At 35.1% G+C, this 18326-nt stretch overlaps 3 protein-coding genes across 6 annotated transcripts; all 3 read left to right on the forward strand.

Annotated features, from left to right (window-relative positions):
- Nucleotides 1-1616: 1616 nt before the first annotated feature.
- On the forward strand, nucleotides 1617-8394 carry mrps15 (mitochondrial ribosomal protein S15). Of its 2 annotated transcripts, XM_027011077.2 has the most exons (10): nucleotides 1617-1929; nucleotides 2840-2865; nucleotides 2939-2969; nucleotides 3525-3587; nucleotides 4343-4418; nucleotides 6024-6072; nucleotides 6240-6324; nucleotides 6418-6476; nucleotides 7148-7339; nucleotides 8068-8394. In XM_027011077.2, the coding sequence occupies exons 1-10, from the start codon at nucleotides 1764-1766 to the stop codon at nucleotides 8182-8184; spliced, it is 864 nt and encodes a 287-aa protein (XP_026866878.2). In that variant the 5' UTR covers nucleotides 1617-1763; the 3' UTR covers nucleotides 8185-8394. The 2 variants fall into 2 exon arrangements, with proteins under 2 accessions (XP_026866878.2, XP_026866879.2); XM_027011078.2 differs by lacking the exons at nucleotides 2840-2865; nucleotides 2939-2969 and having other exon boundaries at nucleotides 1618-1929.
- A 361-nt stretch (nucleotides 8395-8755) lies between these two features.
- Nucleotides 8756-10467, forward strand: LOC113578059 (cornifelin-like). 2 transcript variants are annotated; one of them, XM_027011054.2, is made up of 5 exons: nucleotides 8756-8880; nucleotides 9198-9321; nucleotides 9572-9708; nucleotides 9861-9974; nucleotides 10193-10467. In XM_027011054.2, exons 2-4 carry the CDS (start codon nucleotides 9213-9215, stop codon nucleotides 9957-9959), a joined length of 345 nt encoding a protein of 114 aa, XP_026866855.1. In that variant the 5' UTR covers nucleotides 8756-8880; nucleotides 9198-9212; the 3' UTR covers nucleotides 9960-9974; nucleotides 10193-10467. The 2 variants fall into 2 exon arrangements, with proteins under 2 accessions (XP_026866855.1, XP_026866856.1); XM_027011055.2 differs by having other exon boundaries at nucleotides 9861-9961.
- A 31-nt stretch (nucleotides 10468-10498) lies between these two features.
- Nucleotides 10499-16953, forward strand: oscp1b (organic solute carrier partner 1b). 2 transcript variants are annotated; one of them, XM_027011073.2, is made up of 10 exons: nucleotides 10499-10767; nucleotides 11736-11890; nucleotides 12796-12963; nucleotides 13114-13194; nucleotides 13346-13449; nucleotides 14050-14178; nucleotides 14419-14488; nucleotides 14633-14772; nucleotides 14919-14982; nucleotides 15240-16953. In XM_027011073.2, the coding sequence occupies exons 1-10, from the start codon at nucleotides 10656-10658 to the stop codon at nucleotides 15357-15359; spliced, it is 1143 nt and encodes a 380-aa protein (XP_026866874.1). In that variant the 5' UTR covers nucleotides 10499-10655; the 3' UTR covers nucleotides 15360-16953. The 2 variants fall into 2 exon arrangements, with proteins under 2 accessions (XP_026866874.1, XP_026866875.1); XM_027011074.2 differs by lacking the exon at nucleotides 10499-10767 and adding an exon at nucleotides 10798-11422.
- The last annotated feature ends 1373 nt before the right edge of the window (nucleotides 16954-18326 follow it).

Here is an 18326-nt window from a genome sequence, read left to right on the forward strand (position 1 = left end):
ATGGTCTCACCTTAAGATAAAGGGTCGTGCCTTTGTTGTTGCACCAAAACTACTGTCTACCAGCTGGTGTAAGCAAGCATTTTGAGTAATTGTTTTTAATTACAAGCTTAACATGTATTTTTAGCAAATGGCTTTCAGTAACTGTTGATGTGTTATGCTGATTGAGGACTGTGTGTAGTAACATTAGTGCTTCTTCTGAATTTGGATGGTGGGTACAGAACTGATAGTGGTACAAACCAGTTCATTGATTGTAAAGAACTTTGGTTTTAAATATAAAGAAATTGTACTTATTTACTTACTTACTAATTTGGCTTATATTGATGTTTGCCATAAAGAAATTCTTAAAAATGAAGCTGATCATATATTTGGCCCAAGTGAACATTTTATAAAAATAAATTGTAGTTGCTTACTTATGATTTATAGCATGTTAGTATTTAATTTAAAATGTTACAGAACTGATCAGTCCATATGTAAGAACAGTTCAGGCTTAGAAAACTGGACAATTCCTAAGAACATTGTTTTAAACCTAACTTGTCTATAATAGTTCCACTCACTTATTGCACAGTAAATGTAATCCAAAATTGTTACAGACACAACTCCAGACCATAGAGATTACAGAAATTAATTTGAATTCCAGGCAATGTTGGTTGGGAAGCCAATTAGCTATTTGGACAAATTGTTTCTACTGTGCAATGAAACATAAATTGGTTGATACAACTAATAAAAGTAATACAATTTACAAGAATTATATGAATTATATAATTGAAGATAATAATAATAATATTATATAAGCAATATTCCAGAAATCACAGGAGTAATGTGATTTGAAAGAGAAGTGGTGGGGTTATTCTAAAAGATGAAGCTAACACATTATAATGGAATACAAGATATCTGTTCACTCATCTATAATAAATTATTGGCTTTATAATGACGTAATGAAGCTACAGCGCCGCCATCTTGTCATTCCCAATAATGTTTAGAAAAAAAACGTTTATAAAAATGCAGTTATTTTACACAATATATCACTCATTAAATCCCGTACTTATCTACAACGTACTTATCTACCTGAAATAAACACCACTGCCATGTAATTAGTTTAGCAGCGGGGTTTTTTTTATTTTTTTTATTTTTATAAAAAACCCAAAAGATAGCTAGGTTAGCTAGCTGTTAGTTATAGTTGCTTTCTTTAACTAGAGTTTAGATAGATAGCGCTTGTTAGCCAGCTACGTAACCTTTCTGTTGCAGATGTTGTCCCAACTACTGTCCGAAGGAAAAACAAGTGAATTGCTTTACTATGTGCAATCAGTAGTTTTAGCTTGAATACGAATGTGTATTAAACCATACAATTTTAATTTTATTTATCTTTATTATTGACCGGTGTACCTGTACTAAGAAGGACGAATATAATCTGATAATTTGATATTTAAATGTCAAGTATGTAATCATTTTTCCAGGTATTTATTGCGACATTGTTATAAAAAATAAATGAAATAACATATAGATAAATATAATTTTGAAAGTAAATGAATTACATTTAAAAACCTCCATACCTTAAGAGACTTGGATATTATTTTACCTTGGATTTATCGGACAGGTGGTGGCGGCAGTAATTCATGTATCGTTGGTTTGCCTCCTCGAAAGACTGAAGAAGAATGTTTGACGAGCTGGCGTTCTCTGTACATTGAGGGGCAAACGTTTTTGAATGCAATTATCTCCTTCAAGTGTGAGAAAACGTATAAAGGAGGCTGACGTCTGTGAAGACAATGTTTTTGAAAAAAACAATGAAATTAACAGCGGTGATTTTACGAACATGGAATCTATTTTCAGGCGTGAAACTCGGCAATGTCATGCCAATGAGGCATGGTCATGGCAGCTGGGGCGGAGTATTCAATGCTAACCTTAGCTGGATGGTCACTCATGCAATTAGAAGTATGTTGACACTATTACGTTACATTGAAGCAATCACTGTGTTAATCTTTATGCCTTAAATTTGTATCGTTTATTAAATTACTTATTTAATTAGTCGGGGTTTTTGCTACTAACCTAGGTTAGATAGCATTAGCTATCTACACTTCCTGATGTGTGTTTAACTGTTAAAGTAGCGATATCCGGCTATCTGCCTTGTCTGTATAACGTTACGCAACTTTAAACAGGACACCATATAATCTAGTCTTTTTATCTTTAGATTTGTGGTCTAGGTAGTTTTATATGCAGATAAGATCGTGTTTGTTTCTAGTAAAGTGCGAGACAAATGTAGTTAGCTAAATTAGCTAACGCTAGATAGGTAGCATTAGCTAGTTAGCTAAGCTAGCTATGTTTTTTGTTTTAGTATATGACGCCACATTTTAAACGACTAAATTAGCTAGGTTAGCTAATTGGCTAGTTAAATTGTAATTTTGTATAAAATGAAGCTGTATGCCATTAGGGGGCTCTGCTTACGTATTGGATGCTAGAGACGTTCGGCACGAGACAAGACCACATAATGTTCGACATATAGAAATGTACAGTCGCAGGTCTCGTCATTAAAAATTATTTTTATTAGAACCTCATAGGTCGCTACATTTCGTAGGCTTATATTTCTAGACTACAGCCTAGTTTGGCCATGCATAATGTGTCCTCTGTTCATGATGCATTCTCTAGTGCTTCATTAATGGTCTGTTGGATGGATATTTTGGGGTAGAAAATCACTCTGTCTGGTAGTGGCACCTGAATGGTCTGTTGGCTGGATATTTTTAGGTAGAAAACCACTCAGTCCAGTAGTGGCACTGATCCGTCCTAGAACCCTGGCGAATAGACTAATAGATCTCAAACAGACCAACATTATTTATATCTGTTGCAGGCAGCATGGTCAGAAACCAAATAAGGGTAAGTATGGTAGTGTGGCTGAGCGTGTCTGCAGTACAACAGATGAGCTGTAGTCTCTAACTACACTTTTTAGGATGGGTGTAACCAACCTGCTGAAGTGGCCAGTAAGTTTAAGAAAAGCCTTTCTAATAAGCTGACTGGTGAATGTATTAGTTTGGTAACTGCAAACTGTTCTGCTATCTAAAAAATTAACAGATGTGTTTAATTTTTATTTCAGGATGTTTGTGAATTATAATTTAAAAAGATCCTACATAATATCTGTGTGTATGCATTAATTATGTAGTTATTTAAAGCAGTGTGTGTTTACCTATATAGAGATACACTCTTCATTACACAGGGTTCATTTGCAAGCTTCACTGTTGTGTTTGGAAAGGATGTGGCTATCAAGTTATTTCCACCAACCCCCTACCTCGATGACCTGTTTTTCTTAAGTGTTGTTTCTGAGATGACTGTGTCAGCCTAAATTTCAAAAGTCATGTTTTTACGTTCAGTTTAGATTTTGTAGTGGATGCTAGGTTGATTTAGGATTTTATGCTAATTGCACCTTGCATCAGCATGACGTTTGTAATAATATAAATAAGATTAAAGGAATCAACAAGTTTTGTCTACTTGTGAATGCTGATGCATTTCATTAAAGCTCTTTGGTTATTCTTTTTTAGATAATGAAGCCCTCACCATTCAGCCAGTGAGACATTATGCACGTGCAGTACAAAAAAAGCAAGGTAAAGACCATGAAATTAATCAAGTCTGCATTGTATTGCTTCTTTATTTGATAACCCACCCCACCCCCACACCGATCTTTCACACATTGTACATGTGACAAAATGTGGTGTAAATTTAGCAGACCAGTGTTTCTACCATCAGGTATTGTTTAGTTTGGTGTTGAACTGGTCAAAATGAGTGACTTGATTAACTTTAAATGTGGTATGGTTGTTGGCACTATGCAGTAAGGTTATGGTATCTCCCAAACACCTGTCATCTTGGGCTTTTCAAACACAACCATTTTAAGGGTTTATCAAGAATTAATATTACTACCAGTGACTAGAGTTTGGGGATTGGAGGGGAGCTGAAGGAGCATAAAAGCTTGACTGGTGAGCAGTGAAAAGAGGTTGCCTGGGCAGATGAATCCAGCTGTGTTTTTGAATCATCCTGATGGAAGGGTTATCAGGAACATGGTAATCCTATTTTACATCTCTTCAGTGGCCTGTAGAGTTGCCAGATATTGGCAAACATGTTTGACGCAAGATGTAAAATGCAATAAGACTGTTGAGCCCTCCTGTTTGCAGCAACTGCAATGCAGTAATTTCCACATGGTACAACATTTATACCTAGATTAATTTGATGTTCTGAAGGTACCACCCCCTCTTGCACCAGTGTACCATGTAAACTGGCAATTGAATACATCATGTAACCCTTTTGTAAGTGTTTTGAATGCAATGTGGGGTGCATTAACTGTCTTATTTTCCCTTAAAAACAGAATTTCAGAGTCAACTACAAGACCTTCCCCCATCTATGCTGAAACTTGAATTTGCTACTGTTCCACTTGCTCACACGTATGTTTTCTCTTCATATACCTCCAATTTAGTACTGTATTTTAGGTATTTATCTTGCTGTGTACTCTATATGGTTAAGGTTTTAATTAATCTGGGTTGTCGAACTGTAGACTATGCCTCAGTACTTCAGTGCTTTCCCTGCTCACTTTCTTTTTAAATGGTGATTTACAAAACCTGTGATGTCATGTGATAAAGGAAAATCTGCAACTTCCCACAGCTGTGGCCAAAGTTTTTGGAGATTGACAAATTTTGGTTTTTACAAAGTTTACTGCCTTTTTTTTTTTTTTTTTTTTTTTTAGATCATTTTGTCAGTTGTTTATATGGTATAGCAAAGTGCAATTATAAGCATTTCATAAGTTGTTGTTTTTTTTTCCCCACTTATTATTGGCAAATGCATCCAGTTTAAGCAAAGGCTTAATGTTTATAGTGTTGACCCTTCTTTTTTAAGACTTCTACCTAAGAACACTGCCATGAATAAGGAATTGTATCAAAACATCCTCCAAGAGCAACTTCTCCCAACAATTCAACAGCAACAATGAACAATACGTTTTCCAGCATGATGGAGCACCATGTCACAAGGCAAAAGCGATAACCAAGTGGCTCAGAGAACAAAACATTGAAATTTTGAGTCCATGGTCAGGAAACTCCCCAGATCTGAATCCCATTGAGAACCTGTGGTCAGTCCTCAGAAAGAGGGTGGACTAACAAAAACACAGAAACTGTGATCAACTCCAAACACTGATTAAGTAAGAATGGGTTGCCATAAGTCAAGATTTTACCCAGAAGCTGATATCCAGTATGCTAAGGTGAAATGCAGAAGTCTTAAAAAAGAAGGGTCAACACTCCAAATGTTAAGTCTTTGCTTAAATTGGATATATTTATCAATAAAACGTTTTTAAAAACTTATGAAATGCTTATAATTGTACTTCACTATACCATATAAACAAAAAACTGAGGCAGTAAACTTGTGAAAATCAAAATTTGTTAGTCTCAAAACATTTGCCCACGACTGTACATTGAAAATCAGAAATCATTTATTTTTAAAGTCATGTTTGTATTTATACATTAAAAGTTTCTGATATAGGATGACTTGTCACCTCCAAAGGTGCAATTTAGTAATGTATTGCACATCTATAAATTAATCTGGATTAGTATACTTCTCTGTACAAAACAAACGCTACACACCAGCTAGGCTGCACTGTCCTTTGCATAAAGTGTAGAGCTTGTTTTATCCTCAAATGGGAATGTTTTCAGTAGCAAGGAGAGGTCATTTTCTTAGGACTTGTGGAAACACAGCGTGAGCAAAAAGAATGGGCAAGTACTGCCTCATCACAATATACAAAGTCAGTAGATGCTTTTTAAAATTGAGTGCTGTATATGATTACAACATATACTATGCATTTACATTAATTGTAAATTATTGTACATTTTCTGATGGGATTCTGTGAAGAAAAATGTTAGACAAATAAATTTGTAATGTCTTATTCTGTCATTTGCAGAAATACCTGGCTCTGAACTAAAAGAACTGTATGCTTCATTTATGTGACTGAATCCACAGTGCTTCCCTTCTGTGTCATACACATAGCCAATTTTATGTGTTTTCAGAGTTGATGATGTGGTCAAAAGACTTCTCTCACTGGAACTTGGAAGCCACGTATGACCTTTTGCTTTTAACATATTTTGATGTTTTTTGGTGCATTTCCCTTTTGTTAATCTTATTGTGTTGTAGCTGCCCTAGTATTTATACGCTGTCCTTTTCATTGATTATTTTTATCCAGTTTTCCATGCGTCATTAAATTATGTTATTTTCATTATATCCAGAGAGATAAACTGCGTCTGAAAGAGGAACAGCTGATTGCAAAGGTCCAGCGAGATGAAAATGACCGCAGCTCAACAGAAGTTAAGGGTATGTTCCTCTTTTTTTCTCCTTGAGTTAACCTAAGCTTAACCTCTGCAATCTCAGTCTGACTTTGTTGACTTTTTTTGGTTGGCATTATAGTCGCTGTATTGACAGCACGAATTCGTAACTTCCAGGAGCACTTGCAGAAGCACCCTAAGGTATGTAACAGAGAACACACATGATCTTTTCTCTCTATTACACATTTATTAAAGGTGTCATTGCACAGACCATCCTCTTAACACCCTCGCAGGATATCCTGTGCACCAACTTCTCAGAGAGTATGTATGTGAGTGTGTGTGTGTGTGCGCGTGTGTATGTGTGGATATACATATATAGATAGAGAGATTTTAAAATTGTAGTACACAAGGCTTCCAGAGAAACAGGACATTTCAGACAGAGGTCCTACAGCTGTGCAAGCAAAGTGCAACATGAATTTATAGAAGAAAGAAAAAGTTTATATTAATAGAGGTTTAAATCATAACATTCATTCAATGGGGTTCAGAGAGTGTAGATCAGTTCTTTTTCTTTGAGTTTACTAACTTCATTGCTGCCATAGCAACAACTGTCAATGCACACAGATATGTTATTAATGCAGAGTCCATTAGTATTAAAATGCCTTGCCAATAGAAACAACAAATCCTTCATTTTCTGAAGGTCTTTATCAAAACAATCAGCAAGCCTTCTCTTGGATTCCCCAATGTAAAGCTGATTGCATCTCTTGTAATACTGTGTGCACGTGCATGTAACAGAAAGCGAAAGGTGGAAGGAATCATTTTCACATTCTTTTCATAGCCATCACTCATTTATCTAATGTTGCTTATTGTTTCAGGACAAAGCTAACAAGAGATGGATGCTGATGAGCACTGACCAGAGGAAGAAACTGCTAAAATTCCTGAGAAGGACCCACTATGATGCATTTGAGAAAGTCTGCCATGAGCTGGACATCACATACACTTTCCCTCCAGAGTATTGTAGACGAGCCACGCGGCGCTGGTTGGCTAAGAAAGCGCTATGTATCAAGGTATTGCACAAAAATGACTTTTCCTTTGCATTACAACTGGGGGCCCACTTCTTTATACTGCTGCAAAGTAGTACAAAGTTACAGTATCCCTGTAATTCTTCATAGGCATTGAAAACCCACAGTGCATCAAGTTTTAATACTCTATACTTACTAGTCACTTGATTAGAACACCAACCTACACACACTTATTTATTAGCTACAACTTGTATGATCTTTTTATAGGTATACAATTACAATTTGTATCCCATCTTTTGCAGAGTACAATTAGTTAGCCATGCTCTGCCCTCTTCATTATTGGTCAGTTCCTGTCTAAGGGACTCTAACCAACTGAATATTATTTGGCAGGCAGATAAGACAGCTTTGACATATTGGCAGCATGGTAGTGTTGCTCTGTATGACTGTATCAAGAACATTAGAACAGTGTTTCTGGAACTTGTATGTGCATTAATGTCATTGCTGGGTTGAGAGTAAACCACCTCCCAAAAAATATTCTACCGGCATCATCAGTGGTTAGTTTCTAACCATCATAAAATGAAGAGTTGGTAGAAGGTTATTAAAACTGCATGGTAACAGATGCAAAGGCTATAGTCTCTGTGTACCTTCAAAGTGTTTCAAATGCATAAATGCTTCTAAAAAAAGAAGGTGGGCGGTGAGTATATAGTAATGCCAGATGGTTGTAGTTTTTCTTTGTCTTTCTATATCCTTGTGTTTTTCTGTATCCATCTTAGGTCTTCAAAGAGGTCCAGAAGCAGAAAGCAGAGCAGAGAAATAAAATGAAGCAAGCTCAGGAGAAGGCTGAGGCTTCTAGCACTACCCCAACAAATGCCCAAGAGACTGCAGTATAATACAGCACAACAAACCAATCATGCAAAATAACTTCAGCTAAACAACTTAAAATAAAACATAGCTTCCAAACACTGACAACAGAGGATTTTACATGTACTGGTGTGATATTTATTTTGGCAGATATGTTCATACATTTGTCAAAGTAAGAAGCTAACATTGTTCATCTCTTACAGTTATTAAATAAAGTTTGATTGATCTTTCTCTCATAATGTACTTTATTGCATCAAATACTTTTTCATTTATTGCAATCAGGTTTTATGCATCATTTTATCAGATACAAAGCTTCGTGAACACTTGAAGCAAAGAGACAGATGCAGTGTGATGCATTTGTGGTTGTGGTTAGAAGACATATATGTACATTTACATGTAAATGTAAACATAGTTTGGCTTAGTTCTATCAGAATACATTGTGATACAGATCCAAAGTTTTAGTTCTGTAACCCAGTCAACCTTTTGTGTGGTTTGGGTTTTTTTTTTTTTTTTTTTTGGGGGGGGTTTTTTTAATAAACTTTATTGACGTATTACAAGTTCAGTCACATGCTCTAGTACAATGTGCAATTCTGGCCTGTCCCTTGCTTGTGCTCAAGACTGGGGCGCATCGGAAACGTTGCAGGCGGGTTGCACTGTGTGGTAATGTGTCACAACTTCCTTTTGAGCTTAAAGATCCAGCTCGAGAGGATCACAAAGTAGACAAGGTAAGTTTAATGTTTTCAGTATTTTATATTTCATATTTTGTTTTATATTTAAACCACAATATAAGAATAATATGATTTTTTGCATCTTGTCTGCATTTGTTTCACATAAATTCGCATTTTAGAAAACTGCACTCTTGATACTTAAGTGTATTTAAGCAACTACTGCGTCTCGTGTATTGACCAGAGTAATATTAAATCAGGTTATTTTTACTTTAACTAATATTTTTGAGGGCTTCTACTGCTATTACTCTATAAACTGACATTTCCTGTTATTTTACTTGGTTTCTCTAAAATGGGGATGTGTTGGCCCTTGGTAGACCCCTGCAGTTAATATGTCAAACCCAGTGATTACTCAGCCAGGAGCAGCCTCTTATGGAACCAACGTGCAAACAGGAGAGTGGAGCACTGGCCTGTGCTCCTGCTGCAGTGACCTGCTAGTATGTGAGTACTAAGAAATCTCCAAACTTGAATACTACCTTTTAAATTTCACATCCATCTCATTAGGTGATCATGGCTTTTGATTTGCTGTAGTTAATTAAACGTGTATTATCTTTTCTTTTGCATAAAATTGGTCCTTGAAATTTTATTATGCTATTCTGTATTTATACATACATTATAAAATTTCAACTTTACACTTTCCCAATATTCATGTTCGTTCATTCATTCATTCATGAGATTGTGATTGTCCTAGGTGGCCTTGGATTTATCTGTCCTATTGCATTGAGCTGCTACACAGCTAACAAGTATGGAGAGAATGCATGCCTTGCATGTGTTCCTGGAGGCATGGCTGCTATGAGGACACACATGAGACTAACCTATGGCATCCAAGTGAGTGGCCTTATATCATTAGATTCTATCATGTCTGGTGACTGATGTTAATGTAATAAATTAGTGATAAATAAAAATGTATTTTGCCAACTGATTTGTGATAGATTTTCATTGTTATATAGGTTTCACTGAATCATTCATCTTTCCTATAGGGTACAATATGCAATGATGCCCTGATGACCTGTTGCTGTGGAATATTTGAGACATGTCGAATGGCCAGAGAAATTCGTATTAGGAATGGAGAAGCCTAATTGTGTGTTACTACTGTAAGACTGTAGCAAATACCCAGATCACTTGAAGCAATATACTTTCTGATTTTTGTATGTGAGAATTTTTTTTAATTCATATAAATTCAATGTGCATTTCCTAACAGAAAAATATATACAGTAAAGCAAGTAATAAACAATTAAGGCATAATTAAGGTCAATAAGGTACTTTTTGTTTTATAACTAGTCCAATTTTTTTTTTTTTTTTAATCATGCAGGTTGCGCTGTATAGGGAAGAGGTTCTGAGTTTTAGCAGAGGCTGGAATGTGCCTAGCCTCAGCAAGATGACCCATCCAAACTAAAGAAACTGTGATAGTCTAATGTAAACATTGCGCCCTATCTTTTTATATCTATATATCATATTTCATGTGATTAATCAATTCTTATCCTGTACTCTGATAATGACTAAACATATTACTAAACATGAAAAATTATGAATAAAGTTTAAAAAAAAACAAAAAAAAAAACATGATGATTTGTGCTCATCATGGAACAGTGAGTTTCTGATTGGTGCTTGTTCGTCGTGACCTGACAACCAACTGAGCGTTTACATACGCTTGTTCCATTTCTAAGCTTATCCTATTAGCTAAGATAACGCCAGTTAGGTGGCTGTAATTACTAAAATACACTGTTAAAGAGTAATATTTAAGATAGGTATACGTGCATTGAAGTAAAGCGAAGATGTCGACGAGAACTCTACCTCTTCTTTTCATCAATCTCGGTGGAGAAATGCTCTACATCCTCGATCAACGACTGCGTGCTCAGAATATTCCAACAGACAAAGCTAAGAAAGGTAGTTAGCTAACAAGCTATTCTAGCATACAAACTAGCCGACAAGATTTATGTAAACGTTGCCAGCTAGCATTGGTATACTTGTCAATCGAAATTATCAAAATACATCTATGATTGAATTCCTATAGTCATTTAGTTGTGCAGTCCATTTAAACTTGCTACGTTTTGTCACTTGCTGTAAACGTAGACCTTAGCTAACGCCAGATAACTAGCTAAGTTACTAGCAGTTTCCAGTGGGTAAACCTACGTTGGGATATTGATCTGCAATTTCAAATACTACATTTAGCTAGCCACATGCTTTGAAATATATTGAACAAGCTGGAATCTCTTTAACTACTACCTGTGATGATTTAGAATTCTAAACTAGCCGGTATAAAAATGCAAACAATATATAATGGCACAATGAAATAGGAATCGTACCACAGTCGGCAGTGTGTGGCTAGATATGCAATTGCTTTTCGTAGTTGACAGCTAGTTAGTTCATTTTAAATTTGTCCTTTTGCAATCTTTGTAGCCATTGTAACAGACTGGATAGAGGAGGACAGAAGAAGAGGTATTGTTACATTGCTTGCTTTGTTGGTGACGATGAGGCAAAGTAGCATTAGTATGGGTGTCTGCACGACTGCTGGCTATGGATCACAAAAGATCTCTTTTTGGTATGCCTAATTAATTTGTATCATGATAGAATACAAATATGAGATGAGGAATTGTTCAGTACAACTCAGCATTAGGAGCTTTTTAAAGTTTGTGTGGAACAAGGTCACCGAAGAGCCAAGTCAGCAGTTTATCTCAGTTTGATAGTTAAAGCTGGAATTTGAGAATGATGCTCTCAGAATCTCTTTGAGACAATACACAGCAGAGTTGTAGCTATGTAGTTTTTAGATTCTGTTATGCTTGCTTAGGTGCCAACCTTTATAAATAACAAGTTGTTATGGACTCTCAGTGTATGTATGTTTTCTGTTGTGGCAGTCATGAATGACATCATTACTACTATGTTCAACAATAAATTCCTGGAAGAGTTGTTCAAACCACAAGAACTGTACTCCAAGAAGGCTTTGAGGACAGTCTTTGATCGACTTGCCCATGCCTCTATTATGAGGCTTAACCAAGCTAGTATGGACAAGGTAACAGCAGTAACAACTTTTCACATATTCCAACTCAGTTCCACAAAATCACCCTTTAGTCAAATCAAACAAAAACATGAAACTTGTGTTATGGAGTTATGGAAGATGTAAAGGAATTTGATATTAACTCCTTTTTTATTCTTTTAATGGAACGATTTCTCTATCTTGCTATTTCATTGTAGCTTTGCTATGATATTTTCACCGTAAATATCTGACTTCTGTCTACACTTATGTGGACTGGCCTAAAAGTTACATTTTTTATCACACACCAACATTGACCCACTCGAACCATGGTTTTCTCTAATCTTAGCTACTGTCCTAGCTAGCTTTTTTTGAAGATAGCCTAAACATATTAGGTACAGCTTGCTGGTTTATATCATGATGTTAACGACAGTTACTACTACTACTACTCAATAATAATAATAATAATAATATCATTATTATCATTATTATTGTTGTTGTTGTTGTTGCTTCTCTCTTTGTAGGGTGTTCTTATTGGAGAAAGGGCAAGAACAGACTTTTGTTTATTAGACACAAAAATAACAATGGTGCTTAAATGATTTTAATTTAAGAGACTTGAAATATTAGTGATTCCAAATTAATGAAACTATATTTATTGTAGCACATAACCAATAACTAAAGTTCAGAAACAGTATTAAACTCATTATTTTACATTATTATAAGTTTGAAATATTCTTAAATGTTTTAAAATACAAATATTTTTACACTTTTTTGCTGTATTCACATTTGCTGAGCTTATTCTTTAATTTATTGCGAAAATTTGGCTACAAATTATGTGCTTAATAGTACCCTCTGCTGTATGGTCATGTTTTTGAAGTGCAAGTTTCCTTGAAAAGGGTAGTGCTCATGTTAATGTGTTTGCGTTGTATTTATCTGCTGTCCAGCTTTATGACTTAATGACCATGGCATTCAAGTATCAAGTTCTTTTATGCCCTCGACCAAAAGATATTCTTCTTGTGACCTTCAACCACATGGATGCAATCAAGGACTTTGTAAGAGACACCCCCACTATTCTCAGCCAAGTGGAGGAGACATACAAGCAGCTCATAGAGGTAGAGCAACTCAATTCCATCACTAAATCTTTGGTATTATAGTTCAGATGATCTAACTTGTTTGTTTTTAGCTACAAGGCCATTCAAGACAAATTAATCAAAAAGTCACAATCAGTGGTATAATATACAAAATTCACATGTGTCTTTCAGATATATACTCCTATGTCTGGTGGTGAATTTCAACTAATTAGACAAACACTGCTCATTTTCTTTCAAGATATGCACATAAGAGTAAGTTGCATTTACATTATCATTATTAGTTTTTAGTTGCAATATTCATATATGAGTATGTTATGATCAGTCCTGGGAATAGAGGAAGTATGAAGAAAATAAAAACCTTATTTTAAATGAAACAAACATTTGAATTGACAACATTTCATAGGTGTCCATATTTCTGAAAGACAAAGTGCAAAACTCCAATGGACGCTTTGTACTCCCCACATCAGGACCCGTTCCATATGGGACTCACACTCCAGGACTTATCCGGTACCTTTAGATTCTGTTCTGTTGTCATGACTTTTAGTTACCTCTGTACACCTTACTTGAGCAGTAGCTATCTGGAATATAATACAAATGAATGACAGGAAGGAATGTATATATAAAAACGCTGCTGGTTGTAAATTGTCATAGTGAGAAGATGATTTTCATTGCCATTTGTGATTGCTGTCTCTGCTGTTAGTCATCCTCTTGTTGAACTTACATTAGATAAAATGTTTTGTAAATACTGTAATTAGTAATTACTGCCAGATATATAGCCTAATTATTTTTAAATTTAATTGGTCAACTTAAAGCGTGTCCTAATTTGGTGAAGGATCAAGTACTGCTCTGATTGTTAGTGTAAATACAATGAAGAAATAAACTAATTTAGCCACCCTTTAACTGTCTAAAAGATTGAGTAGAGGTCAATTATTTTACGGAAATGGCTAAAACTATCACCTTACATTACATTACTTTAAAAAAAGAGCAATATAGTGAAGGCCTCCCTAGGCATTCTATCTGATGCCTATGGAGTGCTGATGTTATTGTCCTTTTTCTTCTTGAAGTTGTTTTAGAGGGTTTCATTTTTTTCTTGTTTGTGGTTCCCAGGATGTTCAGTTGTAATGGTGATGAGGTGAAGAGGATACAGTTTCGTGATGATGGAAACTACAGTGCGGCTCTTCGTGAGGGATCTTTCGATTTGTTTGGTGACAGAGTTATTAAACTTGGAACAAACATGTGAGCATAACTCAAGTGTAAATCTGCCTGTATGATTTAATGCAGTTTCTCCACAAAGCTTTTTTTCATAGTTTACGCTTTGTAGGATTATCTTGCATGATAACTAATATTTTAATTTTGTGTCATGTAAAGTTTTGCCAGGTGCAAGAGAGCATCTATAATTGATCTGTAAGTAATTTCTGTTTTATGCAAGACAGATACTATTTCAATGGAATGTGAAATCTGGAATTGCTTCAACAGGTATAGTGTGAGCCGTCCTTTGGAGACACACATGTCTGGAACCTCCAAAAATTCTTTACAGCATACCAAGGTAAGGTAGTTAAAGCTATGAATAAAATATAGACCTAATATTTAAAACTTATTATTATAAAGCAAAATTATTTTGCACCTGCCTTTTCTTTCTATTTTCACCCCCAATATTAAGCAATCCTGCTTTGAACACATCTTTATTTAGGTCAACACAATACCAAACCCCTTGGCCAAGGAGGAGCTCAATCTTCTTGCTAAACTGATGGGAGGACTGGAGGTCCAAAATCCAAGCAACCCTGACTCTGGATTCCGTGTTAACCTTTTCACTACTGATGAGGAGGAAGAGTGTGTTTTTTTTGTTTTTTTTTTAAATGAGCTCTTTAGTGCTGTAAAACAGAATAGAGCCACAAGTGCAAAATCTTATTTATATGTAGTCATGCTGAAACCACAGTGGTTCTTTGGATTACTAAAGAGGTCATTTTCACCCACAGGGAAGCTTTGATATCAAGACCAGAGGAGCTCTCTTATGAAGTTATTAATATACAAGCAACCAAGGTAAGGTTAGACTGTCTACAGTCAACATAATGTCACATTTTTCTGTAGTGTTCTATTTCAGCTAATTGTTAATTGCTCAAAGTAAAATAATCCCCGAATCGATATGACCCTCAAATGAGCTTCTCAGAATCATCCTGTGAATCCGTCTGTTAAGGATTAAAAGTGCCACATTTACAGTAGGGCATCTAAGGGAACAAGATGGCTATGAACTTTCCTCACTATGTCATTGATCACACTGGTCATTCACTCTGTTTTAGGATAAAAAGGCCAATGCAAAGTTGGCAAAGATCATGGGTGAGTTTAGTGAGCTGGAAGAGCCTGCCCCAAGCTCCAGTAGCAAAGGTGATGACCTGTTGTCCATGATGGATGGCCTGTGACATGGAGTGAATTTGGCTGCTGTTAAGTGGTCAGCATACTGAAAGCTGTTCGCACTCAGAGTGCAGTGTCTCACTCAAAGTGACAAGAGACCTACCATCTCACACAATAGCAAAAAAAATGGAAGCTAACGTGTTTATGTTGGTAGAGTCTGTCAAAGTCAGATATTGTCCATCTTGTTTGGATCCTCCCAATGTTTGACATTCTTTTTCTGAGCAAGAATGCACTGTAGCCCTGTTGTGTAGCTGTGGAAATTTATAAATCTTGTCAAGAGTAGAAAGTTTGCAAAGCTCACAGTTTTTCCATCCACAAATGCCTTTTAATGTCTTAATGGCCATGGTTTCCCTCAAAATATACCTAAAGTACTGGTGAGGTTTAGTGAATTATTAAAATAGGAATGAAGTCTTTGGTTAAAATGGACATTATTTCACAACATCAAGATGATAACACTACTACCCCTTACCTGTCCACAAACAACTGAATGCTGCTTTCAATTTTGTTGATGATCATATTTTTGGAGATTGGTTTTGCCATTATGTTTTTCCACACAACTTGGACTTATCTGTGTGCTAATGGTCATGTGCAGTGCATTTATTAGGCATGTTTGACTGTAGTGAACATTAAAGGAAAATTAAGGGGGAATTGTCTAAAATGTCCTTTTGATTTTGAGGCTTTTCACACTTCTGTAATATCATCTGCTGTGCCATACAAGATGTGATGCTCATGTATATCAAATCCATTGTAGAATATGTGCATCACATTTAGTGATTAATTATCAGTGCATATCAAAAACAAAACAATGTTGTATAAGACTTGCAAATGCATAAAAATGCCACCCGAGAAATTCTAAAAGTTGTGTAACCTTTTAGACAAGAGTTTCATGGGATGTGTTTCTGTTATAAAATCAGAGAACGAGTCAAGAGGGTAAAGTAAATTTGTCACATATTTGCACTTGCATAAAATGGATCATGATGATTTTGTTTTTATTTTGGTTGGATTTCTGTGCTTTCTGTTGATAAACTAGCTGGCAATGCCTAGCTGAAAGATTATAAATACAGTTCATATTAGAATCCAATTGATCAAACTCCACATGTACAGACAAGGGATTTAAAAATGAATGTTAAAATTAATTTTCCAAGTTCTCTCTACCTGCAGTCTGCATTAGATTTTGAGACTGCATTAGATTTTGAGATGCCACAAGTTACAATTAGATCTGAAGACAATGATATGTGATTTCTGATGTGTCTTAGATGTCTCAGAGAAAAACCCATGAAAGTGGTATTCACTGAACTGCAATAGATCCACTAGTAAAGGATATGACATTATGACAACTGAAACATATTTAGAGAAGATTTTTGAAAAATTATTTAAGCACATGGCAGATTCCTAAGTGCACTTGTCCAGATTGTTTAGCGCAAATCATTTAATCAACAGAATATTTGAGATTTATGTAATTCACTACATTTTATAGCATTTGTGTTTGTTTTGTCAGGATTTAAAAGACCAGCCATATTAAAGATTTTTTATTTTGTCTATTTTGTTCTGTGGTGTTACAGAGTAAAGCATGGTATTATTACATGACAAAACTGCATTTACTAAAAAATCCATTAACAAATCTTATATTTTATTATTTAATGAAAGGGGAAATGTTTCAAAAGAGGTTCATTTGTGTTGTTTTGTTGAATATCAGTGTGTATTTAGATATGAAATGAAATTTTCATTTGCCAATAAAAACTTTAGAACTAAAGTATGTGCTTTGTAGGAAATAAAGATTGTTGATCTTATTGTTAATACATCTGGTTAATACTAGATGGCGCTACTGAATTATAGTATTTTGTGTGCAGCATTAAAATAGAACATTAATTCTAATAAACTACCACAACTTTATTATATTCTTGACTGCATGTTGTATGTAAGAGAAGGCTAGAGAGAGCAATGGCACTGGATAATTACTGGAGAAGAACTGTCCCTTCCCTGGAATAGTAATGTTTGTGAGAGTTTATATGCAATTTCACTTTAAGAGCTAATTAATATAGCTCGGATAGTAAAAGCTACGCTCAGTGTACAATGATCCTTTATAATATATAGTTTCACTTTCAGACAAACACCAACACTGAGACTGTCATAAAACAAATGAATTAGGCTGATGATGAATGTTGATAACAGAAAGCCCCCCTATTGCTATACTCTCAGAGCCAAGTTTTTTTTTGTTTGTTTGATTTTTTTTAACATATATATATATATATATATCACCCCAGATATTTCGATAAACTACTGAGTTACATTGTTTGACTGGACCACATGCAGATAGGTTCTGGGTGTACATAATAGAATAAACTTTAATGACTTCATAACTACTCACCATGATTTGGCATAACTTGTGAGCAAGTTTTGTATTTTGCCTGGCTCTCTTTATATATTGGTATTTAAAAGATAGTGTCACAGCTACACTGATTGCACTACACTTATATATATATATGACAGTAACTTCATTGATGCTCTAAATTTGATTTTAGAATTTACAGTTGGGTCAGCTTCTGGCCAAGGGCAAAATGAAATGAAGATATTATATCTTATTATGAAAGACATGCTCCTGCTAGGATTTGATGACTATCTTGTATGGCTAATTAATGACTGCTCACTGCTGTATGTGCAGACTTCCTATTGATGTTCAGTCTGTATCTTTGAGTTCAAGATTTTTAGTATGTCACCATACTGTTGCACCTGGTTTTAAGTCATAGTAATCCAGTATAATAATTACCTGTCTTTTGTAAGTGTATTTGGATTAGAAACACTTTTGGAGAGTTTTGGGGTTTTTTTTAACTTAATTTCTAACACAGCCTCTTAAATCTTATTCATTTGAAATATGTTAATTTAACCAACCATACATTCAGCTAGTTAATAGTATATTATTTTAATATATGGTAAGCAAATTTACAGAGAATATTTGTGATCATTTCAGCATTAGT

The sequence above is a fragment of the Electrophorus electricus genome, chromosome 10, assembly GCF_013358815.1.
Source record: "Electrophorus electricus isolate fEleEle1 chromosome 10, fEleEle1.pri, whole genome shotgun sequence".
NCBI lineage: Eukaryota > Metazoa > Chordata > Actinopteri > Gymnotiformes > Gymnotidae > Electrophorus > Electrophorus electricus.